The sequence below is a fragment of the Zosterops lateralis genome (assembly GCF_965231275.1).
Source record: "Zosterops lateralis genome assembly, chromosome: 11".
Lineage (NCBI taxonomy): Eukaryota > Metazoa > Chordata > Aves > Passeriformes > Zosteropidae > Zosterops > Zosterops lateralis.
Window position 1 is genome coordinate 10,808,696 of NC_139771.1, and position 15,880 is coordinate 10,824,575.

The 15,880-nt window shown below is 43.7% G+C and overlaps 1 protein-coding gene across 3 annotated transcripts in view; it reads left to right on the plus strand.

Annotated features, from left to right (window-relative positions):
• The first annotated feature begins 1,631 nt into the window (after nucleotides 1-1,631).
• Nucleotides 1,632-15,880, plus strand: part of MGLL (monoglyceride lipase) — a 61,487-nt gene continuing 47,238 nt past the window's right edge. Inside the window, exons 1-2 of one of the 3 annotated variants that reach the window (XM_083869151.1) lie at nucleotides 1,632-1,741; nucleotides 2,776-2,914. In XM_083869151.1, the coding sequence (XP_083725277.1) occupies nucleotides 2,790-2,914 (125 nt within the window). In that variant the 5' untranslated portion in view covers nucleotides 1,632-1,741; nucleotides 2,776-2,789. Of the gene's footprint in view, nucleotides 2,184-2,316; nucleotides 2,633-2,775; nucleotides 2,915-15,880 lie in introns of those variants that run through there. The other 2 variants (XM_083869150.1, XM_083869152.1) reach the window with 2 other exon arrangements.

Below are 15,880 nucleotides of genomic sequence, written 5' to 3' on the forward strand. Positions count from 1 at the left end.
GTTCCCAGGGCTCTGCTGAAGTGCCATCTGACCTAAATCTCACTCATTATAAACAACCATGAGTGTTGGTTTTGTTTATTTTTCCCAAACAACAGCAGTTACAGGAACATGTAATTTTGCTTTTGCCATTTATTACTAACACCTCCCATGGCATTTAATATAAAAGACACTGAAAGATGAATAAAATAAAATCTGCTTTTGATTTTCTTTTTATTTTTATATGGCTCATCTGGGAGGTTTTGCGTTTGTTGTTATTAGTGTTAGCATGTATTTCTTTCCTTTCCTCAGTCTTTGTTCACAGATTTGCACTTGATGAGCATGTTGCCTCACTTTAAAAATATGGTTAATAGCTGCCTCTTCTTAGAAAGGCTTGAGACCTCTAAGTGTACGTAGGCATGTAAAAATGAAAGGAGCTGATGAAATGTAAAAGGCATGAATCCGTGCTTAATAAATGCTAAGCACTTTGCAGTATTAAATGACAAAATTCTCTACTGGGATGCCTTGAAGCTGGGGAGCTATTTTGGCTTCAGGGAACCTTGCTGTGGCAATTTTTATAGGCAAGTATCACATACCACCAAATAGATCTCACATTACGGAGTAGCAGCACATGTATTGCATATAATCTATAGTGATATAATAATTTACGTGAGTATAAATCATATGCTGTGTTTATAAATGGCCTTTACCCTGAATGAGGGTGCAAAACTTGGGCACTTCTCTGAACTAGTATCTGAGCAATCTCCCCTGGGTGGCTTCAACGCCTGACGAGATGCACATTAAAGGCAAACAGCGAAGTTTGGTGTTGGGCTCCCAAGGAGCGGCTCGGACCGGGATGCCCAGGAGGCAGCACAGCCCCACGATGTCCTTCCCCTCTCTGACATCCTGCCCGAGCAGCCGCCCCCGCCCCCGCCCCGGGGTGTCTCCGCCGCCCCCAGCCCGCAGCAGCGGAGCTCCCGCGGCCACATCCCGGTGCCGGGGACTGTGGGAGCGCTGCGGCCGCTCCCCCCCGCCGCGGGGGCCGCACCGGACCGGGGGGCGGCGGCGGCAGAGCCTGTGCGGAGCCCCCGCGGGCGGGCACCGGGAAAGGGGCGGCCGTGCCTCCGCCCTCCCCACGGCCAGGCGGCCCGGGGGCACCGCGGGGCTCCCCCGCTGCTCGCCCGGCCCAGCCCAGCCCAGCCCAGCCCAGCCCAGCCCAGCCCAGCCCAGCCCAGCGGAGGATGCAGCAGCACCGCCCGCCCCTCCATCCATCCTTTCATCCCTTCGTGCATCCATCCTTTCATCCATCCATGCATCCTTTCATCCATCCATGCATCCATCCTTTCATCCATCCATCCATGCATCCTTTCATCCATCCATCCATGCATCCATCCTTTCATCCATGCATCCATCCATGCATCCTCCACCCTTCCCACCCCCCTCCCGCCGCGCTCCCGCCGCTGTGTGGCTGCTCTCGGGGAGCGGCCCGGGCGCACCGTGCGGGGGAGCCACCGCGCCTCGGCTCCGCGGGCGGACACGGGGAGAGGAGAACGCGTGTGCGAGGCCGGAGACCTGGCATCGCGTCGGTGCTTTGGATCCTCCCTCCTCCTTCTCCTCCTCCTCCTCCCCTCCCTCCCGTTCCCCGCCCGGCAGCGCGGGGCCGGGGGAGTTGCGCTCGCACCAGAGATGGCTTCGCAGCGGGGATCGCTTTGAGAAAAGGGCTCCCCCTCCCTCGCCTCCCCCCCGGCGTCGCGGCCTCCGAACTGTAAGTGGCAGGAAGGAAGTAAAGTTGCAAACAACCTGCCGCGGCAGGAACTTTGTGAGCCGCTCCGGCCGCATGTGTTCAAGGTGCCTTTGATGTACGTGCAGCAGCTTCTGGAAAGTGGACTGCAGCTTTCCCACCCGACGGCCCTCCCTCTCCCCAGCCCGACCCAGCCTCCCCTCCCACCACCGCCACTTCAGCCCGCACACGCAATTTGTTTGAGAAGAAAAAAAAAACAAAAAGTGATGAACGAGAAGTGGTGAATTACCCGAGCGACTTTCCGCAAAGAGCGAGCGAGCCTTGGAGAGGAGCCGGGGCGGACCCGCCGGGTGCCGGGCTGGGAACGCGGCTCCGCAGCGAGATGCAAAAAGCCTCATCTGCTCGCGTTTGACTTGCCATGCCGGCTCCTCACTAGAATGCAAACCCTTGCACAGGATGAAAGCAGGTTTGTGGCGAATTCTCCTGGAAATGTTTCGCTCCCCACCGCCGCCACCTTCCTGTCTGAGATGTGTGAGAAGATTTTAATGATGACACACGGTGGCAGATACCGCTGCTGTGTACCCTCCACTGTTCTTTGGACATGTTCCGACAGAGATAAATCTTTTATGCAGCTGTCTTTTCATATCTGTAGCGATTGCTGCATAATTCGCTCCTGATTGCAGTCAAAATATTCTCTTGAGCATCGGTTTCACAAAATGATGCAAAATAAACTCAGACAGAAGAAGTGTGGAATAGAAAGCTGTAAATGAAGTACTGATGGTGGATTGATCTTCCCTTCTTCTTGCTCCCCCCACCCGACCAATCCCAGTGCTCTACCTCTAAATGGGAGCCTTTTCAGAACAAAAAATTTTGCTACATTTCTGTTTTAAAGTAGTGATTTTGGGGGCTCTTCAGGTGGGGTTTTGGAAGGAGCCTCCCATCAGTGGTGCTTACCTTACTGATTGACTTTTTTGAGTGCCCGTGGCTGCTAAGTGTCAGCTTTTATCTTGCCTTCACCTGTTTTTAAAGTATGTCTTGTTTCTTCTAACACCTTGCAGGTCATTCTTCCAGAATGCCAGAGGAAAGTTCGTCAAAGCGGAGTCCCCAAAACATCCCATACAAGGATCTGCCCCATATCATCAATGCTGATGGGCAGTATCTCTTCTGCAGGTATTGGAAGCCAGCAACGTCTCCCAGGTGAGCACTTTCAAGCAAATGTCCTTTCTACTATCACTAAATATGACTCTCTTAATGTAATTATTATTTATAGCTTGACTGGCATGACAGGGCCATGTACATGGAGCTTTATAGAGCCCCTAGGAGAGCTTTCTCTCAACTGAGAAAGTCCTTTCTGTAAAGATTGCATTCTTCAAACCTTCACTTGCTTGAGTCAGCCTTGCAGATATAAAACATGGAGTTACTGTCATTCCATGCACAGCTGGCTTGGTTGGCAGTTCAGTGTTCTACCAAGTGGCTCTGGCAGGTGGCTGCTGCCTATCAGCAGTAAACAACTATTCCCAAACTAAAAGCGCAGGCAGTCAGCAAGGACAGGGATACAGGCTTTGGGATGTTCACTCTTTCTGATTTTCTCTGTGTCAACAAACTTGACATAAGCATTTAAGTTCAGTTTCAATAGTTTTAGCAGGGCAACAGGCATAATGTTTGACCGCATTGCTTTTTGACTGATTTTAAATTATTTATACTTAGTAAATGATTCAGGGAGCTCTCTCACTGGCAATGGCAATTGCAAAACTGACCTGTATAATAAACACAGACAAAGAATCAGATAGAGAAATTTTTCTAATATTTTCATCATAATTTAAATAATCTCTTTGGTAGCTTTCTGTGCTAATTATGATCCGCTGTGGCTCCCATAGTTACGATCTTTTTTCTTCCAGTATCTGCTGGCTTGGCACATATTTATGTCGCCACTAGTTATGTAGGTATCTACTTCATAAAAATCTGGATAATGTTTAACTGTTTTCTTTTTCTGCAAGCCAACAGGAAGAGTTATGTTGATTTTATACAGCTAGAAAACAGTCACAGGAAAAATTGTTCAATCTCTTGTAGGGAGTTAAACTTTATCCTGACGACCCAACAGGTCAGACACCATCCTCTGCCCAAACCAGCCTGCAGCTGCTTTGAGAGGGGGATACAGGTCCAAGTTAGCTGGCCTTGGGCTTTATGCCTACAAAACCAAAGGACAATGTGAATAACATAGGGCTGGATTAGCACTCAGGTAATATAGAGGGTAGGCAAGCAACAAAATATACTGTCCCCAGAGGGGAAGACAGTGCAGCTACCCCACCACAGCTCCATTGCACAGGTTGAGCTTTAGGACAGAGGTCTGCTTCAAGATCTCCTGGTCTACAGAGCATTTTATACTTGCTTCTACTTGCTGCCTTCCAGAAACAAGGATGAAAGTTTTTAGCACTGATGCATTTACATAGTCTTTGCAGCAACCTGAAGATTGCCTTTACAGGAAAATAATGCTATGAAATCAAGGTTCTTCAGTGAAACCAGGCTGTTTTGTATTATAATGTTAATTAATTATTAACTACCCATAACATTTATCACCCAGTTGTGAAAACTGCTTTTTATCACATTTAATTTCTTACCAAATTAGTAGTGGGTGGATGGATCTTTGTTCTAGAAATTATAAGGAGCCGAGAGTGAAAGCTTGGTGTCTAAAGTTAGGGTTTTTTTAGTGGTTTGTGCACCAAGCAGTTAATTAAGAGTGAGCTTGCCCTAGTTTTGTGACAAGAAAAGTGGATGGGATCAGTGTTGCTCATTTACAAGGAGCTCCTGAGTGTGTGTTTGCATGTTTGTGTGTAAGAAGGGGGCGTATTGTTTATTATTAGCTCTTCATGAATTGTTATATATGGGGTGGTAAGTGACTGAATAACAAGTCAGTGCCTGGATCCTGCCATCAAGAATGCTCTTGAAGTGCTTTGATAGGCAAACCAAAAATACATTATTTTGCCCCCTTTCACTTTACATAAGAAGCTCTGCTTTTTCTTCTTCCTATATAGAAGCTCAACAACTTTCATCTAATTTTAAACATTCAGCAAAACTGATCTCTCTATATATGTATAGAGAGAGAAAGAGAGACGCCTCAGGGGACTTTTACAGGCCTGGTACAATTTATTTCAAATACTGAAAGCAATTCTTTCAATCTTCTAACTCAATTGTTGATTCAGGTTCAAATCTTAACACTAATGAATGATGCTATAACCATCAAATGGTGAGATCTTTCATTGATCCATTATGTGCCTAATCCCAGCTAGAGCTGTAGAAATACCTCTTCACTGCAGATGCCCAAAGATTATCATTGACTTGTCTTCTGTTACAATAGTACTTATCGCCCTTGATCCCTCCCCCAAGGAGGGGGGAAACCAAAGGGGATGTCTGCCAAAGGAAATATTAAAAAGTAGCCCTAGCCTGGGCTTGAAGAGCAGACAATGGCCAGGCAGTCTCTGAAAGTGGGAATAACAGACATCACCCCTTGGAGCTCGTGCTTCTTTTTTATCTCCTTAAACAGACTCATAAATGTAGATAAAAGTCTGTGGCAGGTTAATGTGCTGCAGCATATTTAGAAAAAAAAAACCCAACACCAAAAACTATTTTTTCAGGAAGAGGGAGAAATTTTGTGAGGCTTTATTGCTTCGTCTTCACAAATAGCCAGGCTCCAGTCCTGTGTGGTGTTGATCTGACTGGTCAGCCCATACTGGTGCACATATGGAAGCTTTGTTATAAGTGCCACTGAGGCCAAGGTTGTCCTGCCAGTGAAAGGCACCTATTGTGAGTTCCTCAGCAGGGTCTGCTTTGTTTCAGAGGGGGATTTAGGTGATTACTTCACAGGAAGCTGACACACAAAGGCACTCAGATGTCATAATGATTAGATGGGGTAGATAGAGTAAGGAGTAATGGGACTAAAGAAGAAGAAAAACAGTGTTTTCCACTTGTTTTTTTGCATGGGAAGTCACTCCCAACAGCAGAGTGGGGCCTGGGTGTCCTCTTCTCTTGCTGCCTGCTGGCAGCAGTGCAGGTGCAGCTTCCCTGGCCAGCAGGCTTACAAGCTGCCCAACTTGTTGAGCCAGTTCCATCTTAAAGTGTAATTAAGTGGTCTTGCTGAATGCAGCAGAGAGGAAAAAGCAGTATGTTCTGGTGTCATTTTCATGTTTCGTGCCAACACAGAATTTATGGACCATGAAAATGGGTAACTCTTTGGCACCAAGTGCTGACTGATGAATGCAATGCTAAAGATCTGGGCAAGGCATGGTATTTTTAGGACTGCGGAATGTTGTTTGGAGAAATTAAACCATTTGAACCAAACAGGACAGATCTCATACCTATAGCATGTCCTAGTAGCCAAAGAAACCCTACTTAATGGGAAAGCAGTCATTGTGTAAACATTAACAAGGATTAAACCTCTGCCACCACCCTGAGCAAGCTGAGACAAAATATGAGGTAACAGGAGGTGAGGAATTAAGAAATCATGTTCTATTCCCAGCCGTCAGACAAAGCTGCTAAGAATAGATGCTGATGAGGAAGGGGAAGCAAAGTTGGGAGGAGAAGTCGAGACATTTCCTTTGAGGCCCCTAAAGGGCCTGGGGAACTTCAGAGGTGACCTTCTTTCTCTGTGGTCTGTACCCCCATGGCCTTTTCTGGATGCTTCCTCCATTCTTGTCACTGCCTAGATAAGCACAAATAGTTTTTTTCTGGGGAACTTTCAACCCCTCTTCTTCACCTAAAGTAAATTGTGTGAGATTTATTGACTCAGAGTAATTTTTTCAAAGGCACTTATAGCTGCAGCTGCCACTGACTTCAGACAGAGTGATGCCCGAGTCACTCCTGGTAGATCAGTCACTTCAAGCTGGGCACTTGAGACACTTGAACCTAGAGGATGCACTTGAAAGTGTAATTTCCAGACATCTATGAGTCTGAGCTTCCTCAGTCACCAAAGGGAAACCATTACTTGGCTAGTGAGTATGGTGCTTGAGTGTGTCTCACAGAGTGGTCTCTATAGGTGGACTGAGAGGGTTGCCAAGATCCCCTGTGGCTCTCTGCCTGTGGGTCACAGAGCCATTCCTGGGCCATTGTTAAGGTACAGAGGAATGGGTTGGCTCAACTTTAGACATTGTGACCACAGTTTAAATAAACAGAATTGCCATTGTCCAAGTAAACAGTGCCTTTGTAAGAGTTCTTTCAGTTCTACACGTGAGATGTTTAAAAACACAAAATTAAACAAACAAAAAGCACTCAATTCTCTATTTACTTTTTACATTTCTTTTACTCTTTGAAGAATGCCTGCCATTCTTTCTGACTTGTTAGTAATGAAAAGCCAAGCCAATATAGAGAAAATAGATTTCTCTGTTTCCCAAAGACTTTGCAGATGTGCCTGTGGTGGAGAGATACAAACTGCTTTTATATTTGAACTGGCCCTTAAATTGAAATATTACTTGATGGTTTTGGCATCTCATCACCAGCACTTTCATGCCGTTTCCCAAAGAACAGTGCAGTTCCCAGCATGAGCAAATGACAAAATTGAATTTGACTTTCAGGCCTTTTCAAAGTGAATGAATAAATAAATAAGCCAAAGTGAAGTCAAAGCAAAAGAAATCAAATCACTGATCATAATGTCTTTAATTATAATGTATTGTGTTAGTCTCTAGAAGTACTTAAAGCAGTTTCTAATTCAGTGTCGTTCTTGAAGAACACTTTGTTTATACTAATGAGGTCAACTTGAAATTAAAGCCAAATATGTAGGATGCAAAGTGACTTATGTCAGCACAGTTTGCTATAGGATGAATTCAGCTCCCTCTGTTTTTCTGATCCCATCACACACACTGCAAAGGGAAATAACAATGATCATTGTCAAATCAACATTCCAGGCTTTGCTTGATGTATTGCTATTGAGTTTCTAAAGCATCCCTTCTTTTCATCAGCTGTGTATGTGTTCCTTTAATGCCTCTGTTATCTTTGCTCCATGTGACTGTCTTATTCACTGTGAATGGGGGCATCCTTTTATAATTCTTTATGTGGTTCCAGAGCATGGGCAAATTAGCAAACTAGCTTCATGTAAGAGGGACTCTGACAGACAGGGGAGCAGCATTGGTTCTCACTGCAGATACTTCCAACAGGCTTCTTCAGTAGCATAGTTTCTTTTCGGTCTCCACAGGAATGTCCAACACTAGCAAATCTGCTTTGTATTCCACAGAGCCCAAGGAAAAAGGTGAACAGCACACAGAATAAAAATTGTAATTAGATTGTCCCTTTTGCTCATTACCCTGTAAAGATCTGCTTCTGAGCACAGGTGTACAATCTTGTGGCATCAGTGTCTGGGAACCAGGTGACTTTTGGAGTTCCCTGTTGTGAGTCTCAAAGCAGTAATATTTCATCCTGATCCCGAGAGCAGCAGAAAAAAACAAAATCAGTGTTGGTTCTCTGTGCCACCTGATGAACTGGAAACAATGCTGTCCAGCACAGTGAATATAAGCAGAAGTAGAAATAGGAGAAAAGAAGAAAAATAGTCTAGTGATAGTGTTGTAAAGATCATTTTCCTGCTTGTTATTCTGCCAGAGACTGAGGGATAAGCAAACCTGGCATCTGTAAAAGAAACAGTTCATTTGCTTTTAGCTGGAGTGTAACTGTGATGATCAGTACTGACTTTGTGCCATCACTCGGATGGATGCCCAAGTTGGTCACTCAACATTTAGAGATCTACAGGTCCCTCCAAGCATCTTTATCCTGGGCAGACCCTTCACTGACCTCTTCTTCAGCTCATCAAACTGGGAACACTCTGAACCAGCTATTTGTTGGTAGTGACATAACAGCTGACAACTCAGTGATCATATCAGGGCTCCAGATGCAAAAGCACTTTACTTCACCACTGTAATGAGTATGTGGGTTTAGTGATAATAATAAAAGAGCTGCACACAGTTCCTTGCTTCAATTTCTCTAGCAGTCTTGGAACATCCCTTGGGAACACACAGCAGCTCCTTTAGATCTCTGTGAATACATTTACAAGAACTGGCTGGTACAGCTGTTCTGGCTGGAAGAGGGTATTTTTTCTAGATGTCTGTAGCAGAGGAGTTGGCCTTGCAAGTTCCCTTCAGAGTGCGGTGACTTGATCCTTTTTAGAGCCAGAGTGAACATCTGATCTCTGTGTTCTTCTAGGGAAATTGCATTGTTCTAAGAGCTGTCCCTGCAGACATATTTGGCTGAGCTGCCTTCCCCAGGTTCAGGCATATCATTGTCCTAATGTGCTCCCCCTTGAATGGAAGCCATCAGTGCTTGAAATCTCCTATTGTCCCTTATCCAAGAGATGTGATACAACCCTGATAGCAAATGGCTGATTATTCCAGGTATCCAAGGAGATCGTGTTGCATCTTGCCCATGAGATTCCTAAAGATATGTTTAGGAAGGTCCCTTACCTCATCCCACCCCAGTTATATCCTTAACTACACCCAGCCATCCCTGTCCTGTACTCCTCAGCACAGACATTCTGACGCTGTGTCAGTATGGCTTATTATCCATAACAGGAAGGAAGGAAATTAGCAGATATGAGGGTAAGTAAAGTTTTTAGACATCATTAAAATTATATCTACTCTAGGGTTTCCTCTTGCAATTTCACTTAAGTTAACTAAAAGAAAAATACTGGTACAGCAATCCCAAATACCAACCTTGAGCTAGTCCCAACCATAAACATCTTTTAAAGCAACCAGACTTGAAGGAGTCACTGGGTGGTGGTGGGAGGAACTCAGCCCAAAGCTGACCAGACTCAATGCCCAGACAGTGGTACCAAGGTGTGCCCTTGGAGGAAGGGAACAGCTGGTAGAAGCTGTTCTGGGGGCCACAGAACTGCAGTCAGATTTACCCATCTCCAAGCATGCTCCTATGGGATATCCCAAGCAGCAGGAGAGGGAATAGATCTTGGTCTTGGTGTTTCTCTGCTTGGGAATGTGCTTGTTCCTCTTACGCAGATGCAGTATGTTTGTGTCTGAAGTGACTCACTCTTTTTGTAGCAGTTTTCAATGTCCCAGGACCTTGAGTAACACCAAACTTCATGAGTACTTCCACTGGCATGAAAGAGTCCCAACTTCTGTGTCAGACACTGGCTCTCCAGCCAGGAACTATCTTTGTTTCTGTTTGGCAGGCATTCACTTGATGATGGAAGCCTCTGAATCCTCCTATACTGAGTGATAGCAAAGGCAACTTACTAGACCTAGAGAATTTAGTGTCAGAAAACAGAAATGAGAAGCAGAGAAAAGATGAAACATGGTCAAGACAGTTATTAGATACAATGACCAGTGATTTACAGAATCAGACTTAAAATTTCTCTGTACTTTTGTTTTCTTGTCTACAATTGCATGTAGTCATCCAGTCAAGTGATATAAATTAGGGCTGGAGTGTCTAGATGAAAGTTGCTAGAGAAAGTAAGTTATTCCTCAAGCAGCTAGTGGTAGAAGAAGCCTTGATGTTTGAAGAAAGATTTTAATAAAATCTATTAAGCCATGAATTAGTTGTTCGCTGCTGTCTTGCTACAAGTAAATTGTCTCAGCAGCAATTGTTGAAAAGAAAGAACAGGGGGAAAAGGGGGACAAAATATTGATGGCTGGGGTAAAGCCAAACATTCAGCAGTAACAGGGTAGTTAGAAATCGTTTGCTCTGGTGTTGTGTATAGATAGGTAAAGAGAAAATGTACAAACCGCTATAGATTCATGTGCAAGAAAGATTGCTTATCTTTTTCAGACATCTGTCTGACACGTCATAAATGTCTTGCTCTGTATGTTTTCTTTCTTCCTTGCTCAAGCTTGAACCTTGCAGAGTGAGGGAATGAGACCTAAGTCATTGGCCTTTCTTTAGAACAGAATTTGGTTTAATTTGCTGTAGATGTCTGCAGGTTAGTTGGTTCACCAACAGACAAGATGAACTTATTTTTATAATTTTTCAACATACTTTTAACTTTTATTTTCAAAACTATCTCAGTGGGCCTTTAAATTCAACTGTCAGTTCCAGAAATCTGCAATGGTTTAATTTGTTGGGTGAAAGGCATGAAGAATGACAAGGAAGCAGTAATTAAATTTCTGTAAGATAACATCTAGCTGACTTAATGGTTAAGCTTTTTCTTAATTTTCCCAATTTTATGTGAGAGCTAGTCTACAATATTTGGAGCATTAAAATCTGTATTCTGAGCAGCATTCATAATCTCACGTTATTAACAAGACATTCAAGCAATCAGCATTCAGTCATCCTCTGTCCCTCCCCAGACAAGGGGCGTGGAGCATCTCAACCCAGATTGTCCTGAAAATGCACAGAACATCTCTCTGACATTATCAGATGTCCACAAATTCATTAGGACTGAAAGATTTTTTTAAATTTACTTTTTTCTTTCCAGGTTCACTGTGGTCCCATGCGTGTAGCACAGGGAGCCCATGGTGATACCTTAACTAGGCTGTTAAGCTCCTGCTGGCTGCTTTAGAGTAGGGTTTTTACTCATGCTGTGTGTCCATCCTTGCCTGCGGCATGCTGTGTTGCCATGGGAAAGGTTTTTTACCTCTGTGCTTCAGTTTATGTGCCAGTGGGAAGAAGAGTTGATCCTTGCTTGGGATGAGGTAATGGATCACAGAATTTCTTGAGGTGCCGCTCATCTCTCCCTTGTGTGACCTCTGCAAGCAGCCTGGTTGCACCACTTGTAAAGCATTTTGGGTTTCCTGTATGAGGAGTGTTGTACAAAAGCCAGCTGCTGTTATTATTTATCCTCCTTATTTACTGGTCACATTTCTCAGAGCGGAGGAATGGAAAAAAAACAAGCAATCAGCAGATTCAGTTTGTTTACATTTCATTTCACTTTCGGGAATGCTGATTTGTTAAACACTATTCCTTCCTTTGAAGCCTGTAATTTTGCATAGTGGAAATATTGCCTCATTCTTACACACAGGTGTAGGTTTCTCTTTTGAAGCATTATTTAAAGGTTCTGCCCATCAGAGGTTTGCTTCCTGCTGGGCACATTCTCCTCCACACCAGCTCTCATTCTTTCTTTGCCAGGAATCGAAGGAGTTAAAGCTGGCCTGGCTGGTGGGGTTAATAACTGTGGTATTGAAAGTATTTGCTCTGGATATTGTTGAGGCTTTTAAAAAATGGTCAGATATATGTGGTACAGTCTCTGGTGAAGTGTTCCACATGAAACACAGCATTCCTGCAGCAGAATAACAGCTTGTGGTTTAAATAAATGTTGTTATTTCTGCTCAGCTGTAGGTGTACATGTATGTTTTGGTTCAGTGACTGCCAGATACTGTAAATGAGTATTGATTTCCTTTTCTATTTTAAGCTTTTCTTCAGAAAAGACATCCCACATGCCTTTGGCTTTCTTTGCCTGAACCTAAAATGATTGCAGCCAAGGAGTCATCTAACTAAATACTCTGTTTTTTTTATTGTTACCACCCATCTTTATTCTAGTAGTTGCACCTCAAGTTGGACAGGTCCCCATTCACATTTTGGAGCTTAAGGTTATTACATCTGGCCCTTTTTGAGAGCAAATCAACAAGGCAGTGATTAAAACTCATGGCAGGTTAGCTCCTTATTTGTGTTAACATGGCAGCCATCACTGCGAGAGGTGAAGCTGCCTTGGTGTCAGAAATGAAATAACATTTTAGGAACCAAGCCTGCAGTAGCTGAAGCCTTTGGACATCCAGATTAGATCAGTGCAGCCAAGAAATAACACTATTCAGTTTGGCAGCCATAGGCTGAAGTCTGTATCCAACTCTTAAGTCATCAGTAGGTAAACCATTACACCTCACCTCTTACTAAAATTCACTTTGGTTCAAAACACGAATAAACATTTCAGCCTTTAAAGCTCCTGTTGCAGTGATCATTGTCTTAGCAGCATTCTATGTCTCATGTTTGCTTACATTCAACTTTCCTTCCTACCTCAGGTCTACAGCAAACATGGAATAGTAAATTAATTGGAACATGCTGAAAGCCTTGGCAAACGCTTTGCCTGTGACATTCCTAATTTCCCAGAGGAGTAGCTGCTGATATTGATTTTGACAGAGCCTGTAAAGCCTCTTGCTGCAAAGATTCCTCTCATAGCTGGGCAAGGCTGAAGTGCAGCAGTGGGATGTGCCAAGATTTCATTGGAAATTAATGTGTTTAATCTCAAAATATGTTAAAACATGCATAAACCCTTTATGATTAAGAAATCAATTCTTGAATTTCTCTCTCTAAGTTTATGGGATAATTCCACCCTAGATTTTGGAAAATCATGCAGAAAAACTTGGCAATTTAAAGACCCATGTAACCTCTGACATCTGAACTTATAACGAGTTTGTCAGTTAGTTAAGAATAACCAATTAAGATTTTTGCCAACACAAACTGCTGACAAAATTGGATCAGGAAGGTAAAAGTGAAGACGGGCAATTGACTCAGTGCGGGAAGTAATCAAGGGTTCCACATTAGGAGTGGAATTGCCTGTCCACAACAGTATTATTGGGTCTAAGTATTTCAGGGAAATGAAGCCTGTCTTTAAACCATTGCCATACAACTGGGAATTGCACAGTCAGTACTTTATTAAGAAGTTATAATAACATAGTATCTTGACTTCACAGAACCAGTAAAGTGTCATCTCCTTTCTTGCTCCTTTTTTATTCACAGCTGTCTTCCTGGAAGGTGTCCCTGACCATGACAGAGGGGTTGGAACTAGGTGATCTTTAAGGTCCCTTTCAACCCAAACTGTTCTATGTTTCCAAGCTAGTGAAGATTTGCCCTTCATAAGTCCCAAATGCCTGATCAAAGTACTTTGGTCATGCAGGAATAGCTCAGAAATGTCCTGACCCTCTTGTGCCAGGTGTGTGCTTTTCATCCGCTTCCCTGCACAGGTGCTGGGGTGCTGAGCTGAATTCTTCCAGTAACAACTTTTTCAGTATTGCTGGTCATGAGTTGTCTGTACCATCCACTCCCTGAAACAGCAGCTTGAGACTGGAGGTGATCCAGCATCATGGCTAGAGTCTGAATCATGGAAAAGCCCTTTTTTAAGAACCACTGATTTGGGGAGGGAATTGACCATGAAGAACCTCTGGTGCACCTGGGTTCAGACTATGAGTGCTGTCCTGCATGAAAAATATCTTGCAAAAGAATTGAGGTCAGAAGAAGTCTGCAGACGTATCTTAGAGGACTTCAGCAAATGCTACTTAACATTTAGGTGTGGTGTTCTCTGGAGCACTTGATTATTTGTCTCAACCACAATCCCTTCGTAACAAATATTTGAAAATAACTGAGCAAGCAGCATGTTCCTAAGGACTTAAACATTACCATATACTCGTGTGACTCTAACCGGGGGGATGGCTTTACAAAATAAAATAATTTTTATCATTTGGAAGCTACAGAGGCGTATCTAAAACTCCTCACCACAATCCATGAATACTGCTGTCTATTTCCATCCTCTGTGCTATGCCAAAAAGTGAGATAAAATTGTCAAAATGTGGCTGGGATACTATGTAATGAGCATTCTTGCATGGCTTGTGCTTATTCCTTAATTAAGCACACCTTGTTCCTTTCTAGGAAGCTCCCCTTAAAGGGTTGAGCTGGATTTGTCAGGCTATGAATTTACAGAAGCAATAATGACTCGTCACTGGAACAGGTTCCAATGTTCTGAATATGCCAAGACTTCAAGGGAGTTCAGTAAAAAGGATCTGGTTTTCCACAGCTACTTTGAAACAGAGACATACTTTTCTACAAAAAAAACCCCTTTTTTTGGTTCAGAGAGCAGATGTAGTCCTGAACTAGTGAGTAGTACTGAGTTCAATTGATAGTGACAGTGCAGAAGAAGCTTCTTGCCCTTCAACTGCAGCTTTCTCATGCTTGGAAAGGACAGTCCATCTTACTACACAGGGCTTTCTATTTCCAGGGCTTTGGCTCACTAGGCAGTATCTGCATTTTGATTTCAAGAAGAAACTGCTACACGACTGGCTAAACATTCTTTTTTGTCCCTTTGGAAATCATTAAACATTCAGTGCAAGTGAACTGAGGGAGGGTCTGTGAAAACTGTTCTTGCTCTTACTCCCTGTCTGTTGGTGCTCCATTGAGAGTGGTGACCCTGCAGCCATCATTCATCTGCAATGGCTTTGCTTCCTAGTCAAAATGAATTTTTAATAAAACTAACCAGAAATATTTTACTTTTCCTGATTTCCAAGGGGATCTGTGCCAGAAACTCTTTCATTTCTTGGCATATTCTCCCTCCACACTCTAAAGCTAATCTAAAAAAAATGGGGGTGATTTCAGATTGACTTGAATTTTGCAGCTGATATCTTCTATTTAAGCAACGTTTTGCACAGATTTTTCAGACAGATGCTGACTACTTTGTGCATCTATCCCTGTAGCTCCCCTTGGGAGATATGACCTCTATTTCATCTCCCTTGTAACCCTTGTACTGAGCAAGGGCTGAAGCAGAACAAAGCACAGGACTGGGATGTCTGGTTTCAGCATTCGTCCGGTCAGGTCCTGGAGCAATTCTGTTCCCCCACATCATCCCTTCCTCAGTCCTCTGTGTGTGGCAGTGCCTACCCCTTGCCTTGTTGGAAACAGAAGTCATAATCTTTCTTTGAATGCTTCTTGTGTTCTGTAGAAGGGCAGCAGCCACAGGAAAGCTCAGATCCAACCCTGGGTTGCCCAAGTCTCCAGGGATCTTCTCTGTCTTGCAGGTTCAGAGCAGCAGGTCTGGCAGTCCGTGCTGCCAAGGCAAATCCCATCTCTGATACCAAAGCAGAGGAGTGTCTCCCTGGGGCAGTCCATGTAACCCTAGAATCCCTCCTCCACAGTTTTATCCAAGAAAGGGTTGGGAAGATCCAAGCCACGAATTTTAAGCTACACACCAGGCATTTCACCTCTGATCTCAGCTTCATGTCCCCTAAAATATTATTCAAGGCCTTCTTGAAACTAAATACAGCTGATCTTAAATGTTAAATTTGTTAAATAAAGCGATTTACCCAGAGCTACGCAGTTGAAAGGACCCAATAATTCTTTCTCTCCCACCCCCACCTGAAATTTCCTTCCTCTCTTCTCCCTGTATTAGACCTCTCATGAGTTATTCTCAGTGAGGGCTTGCTTTTTGAAAAACTACAATAAATCAGCTTAAACTATTTCTCCACATTGTTGTGCGCTGGC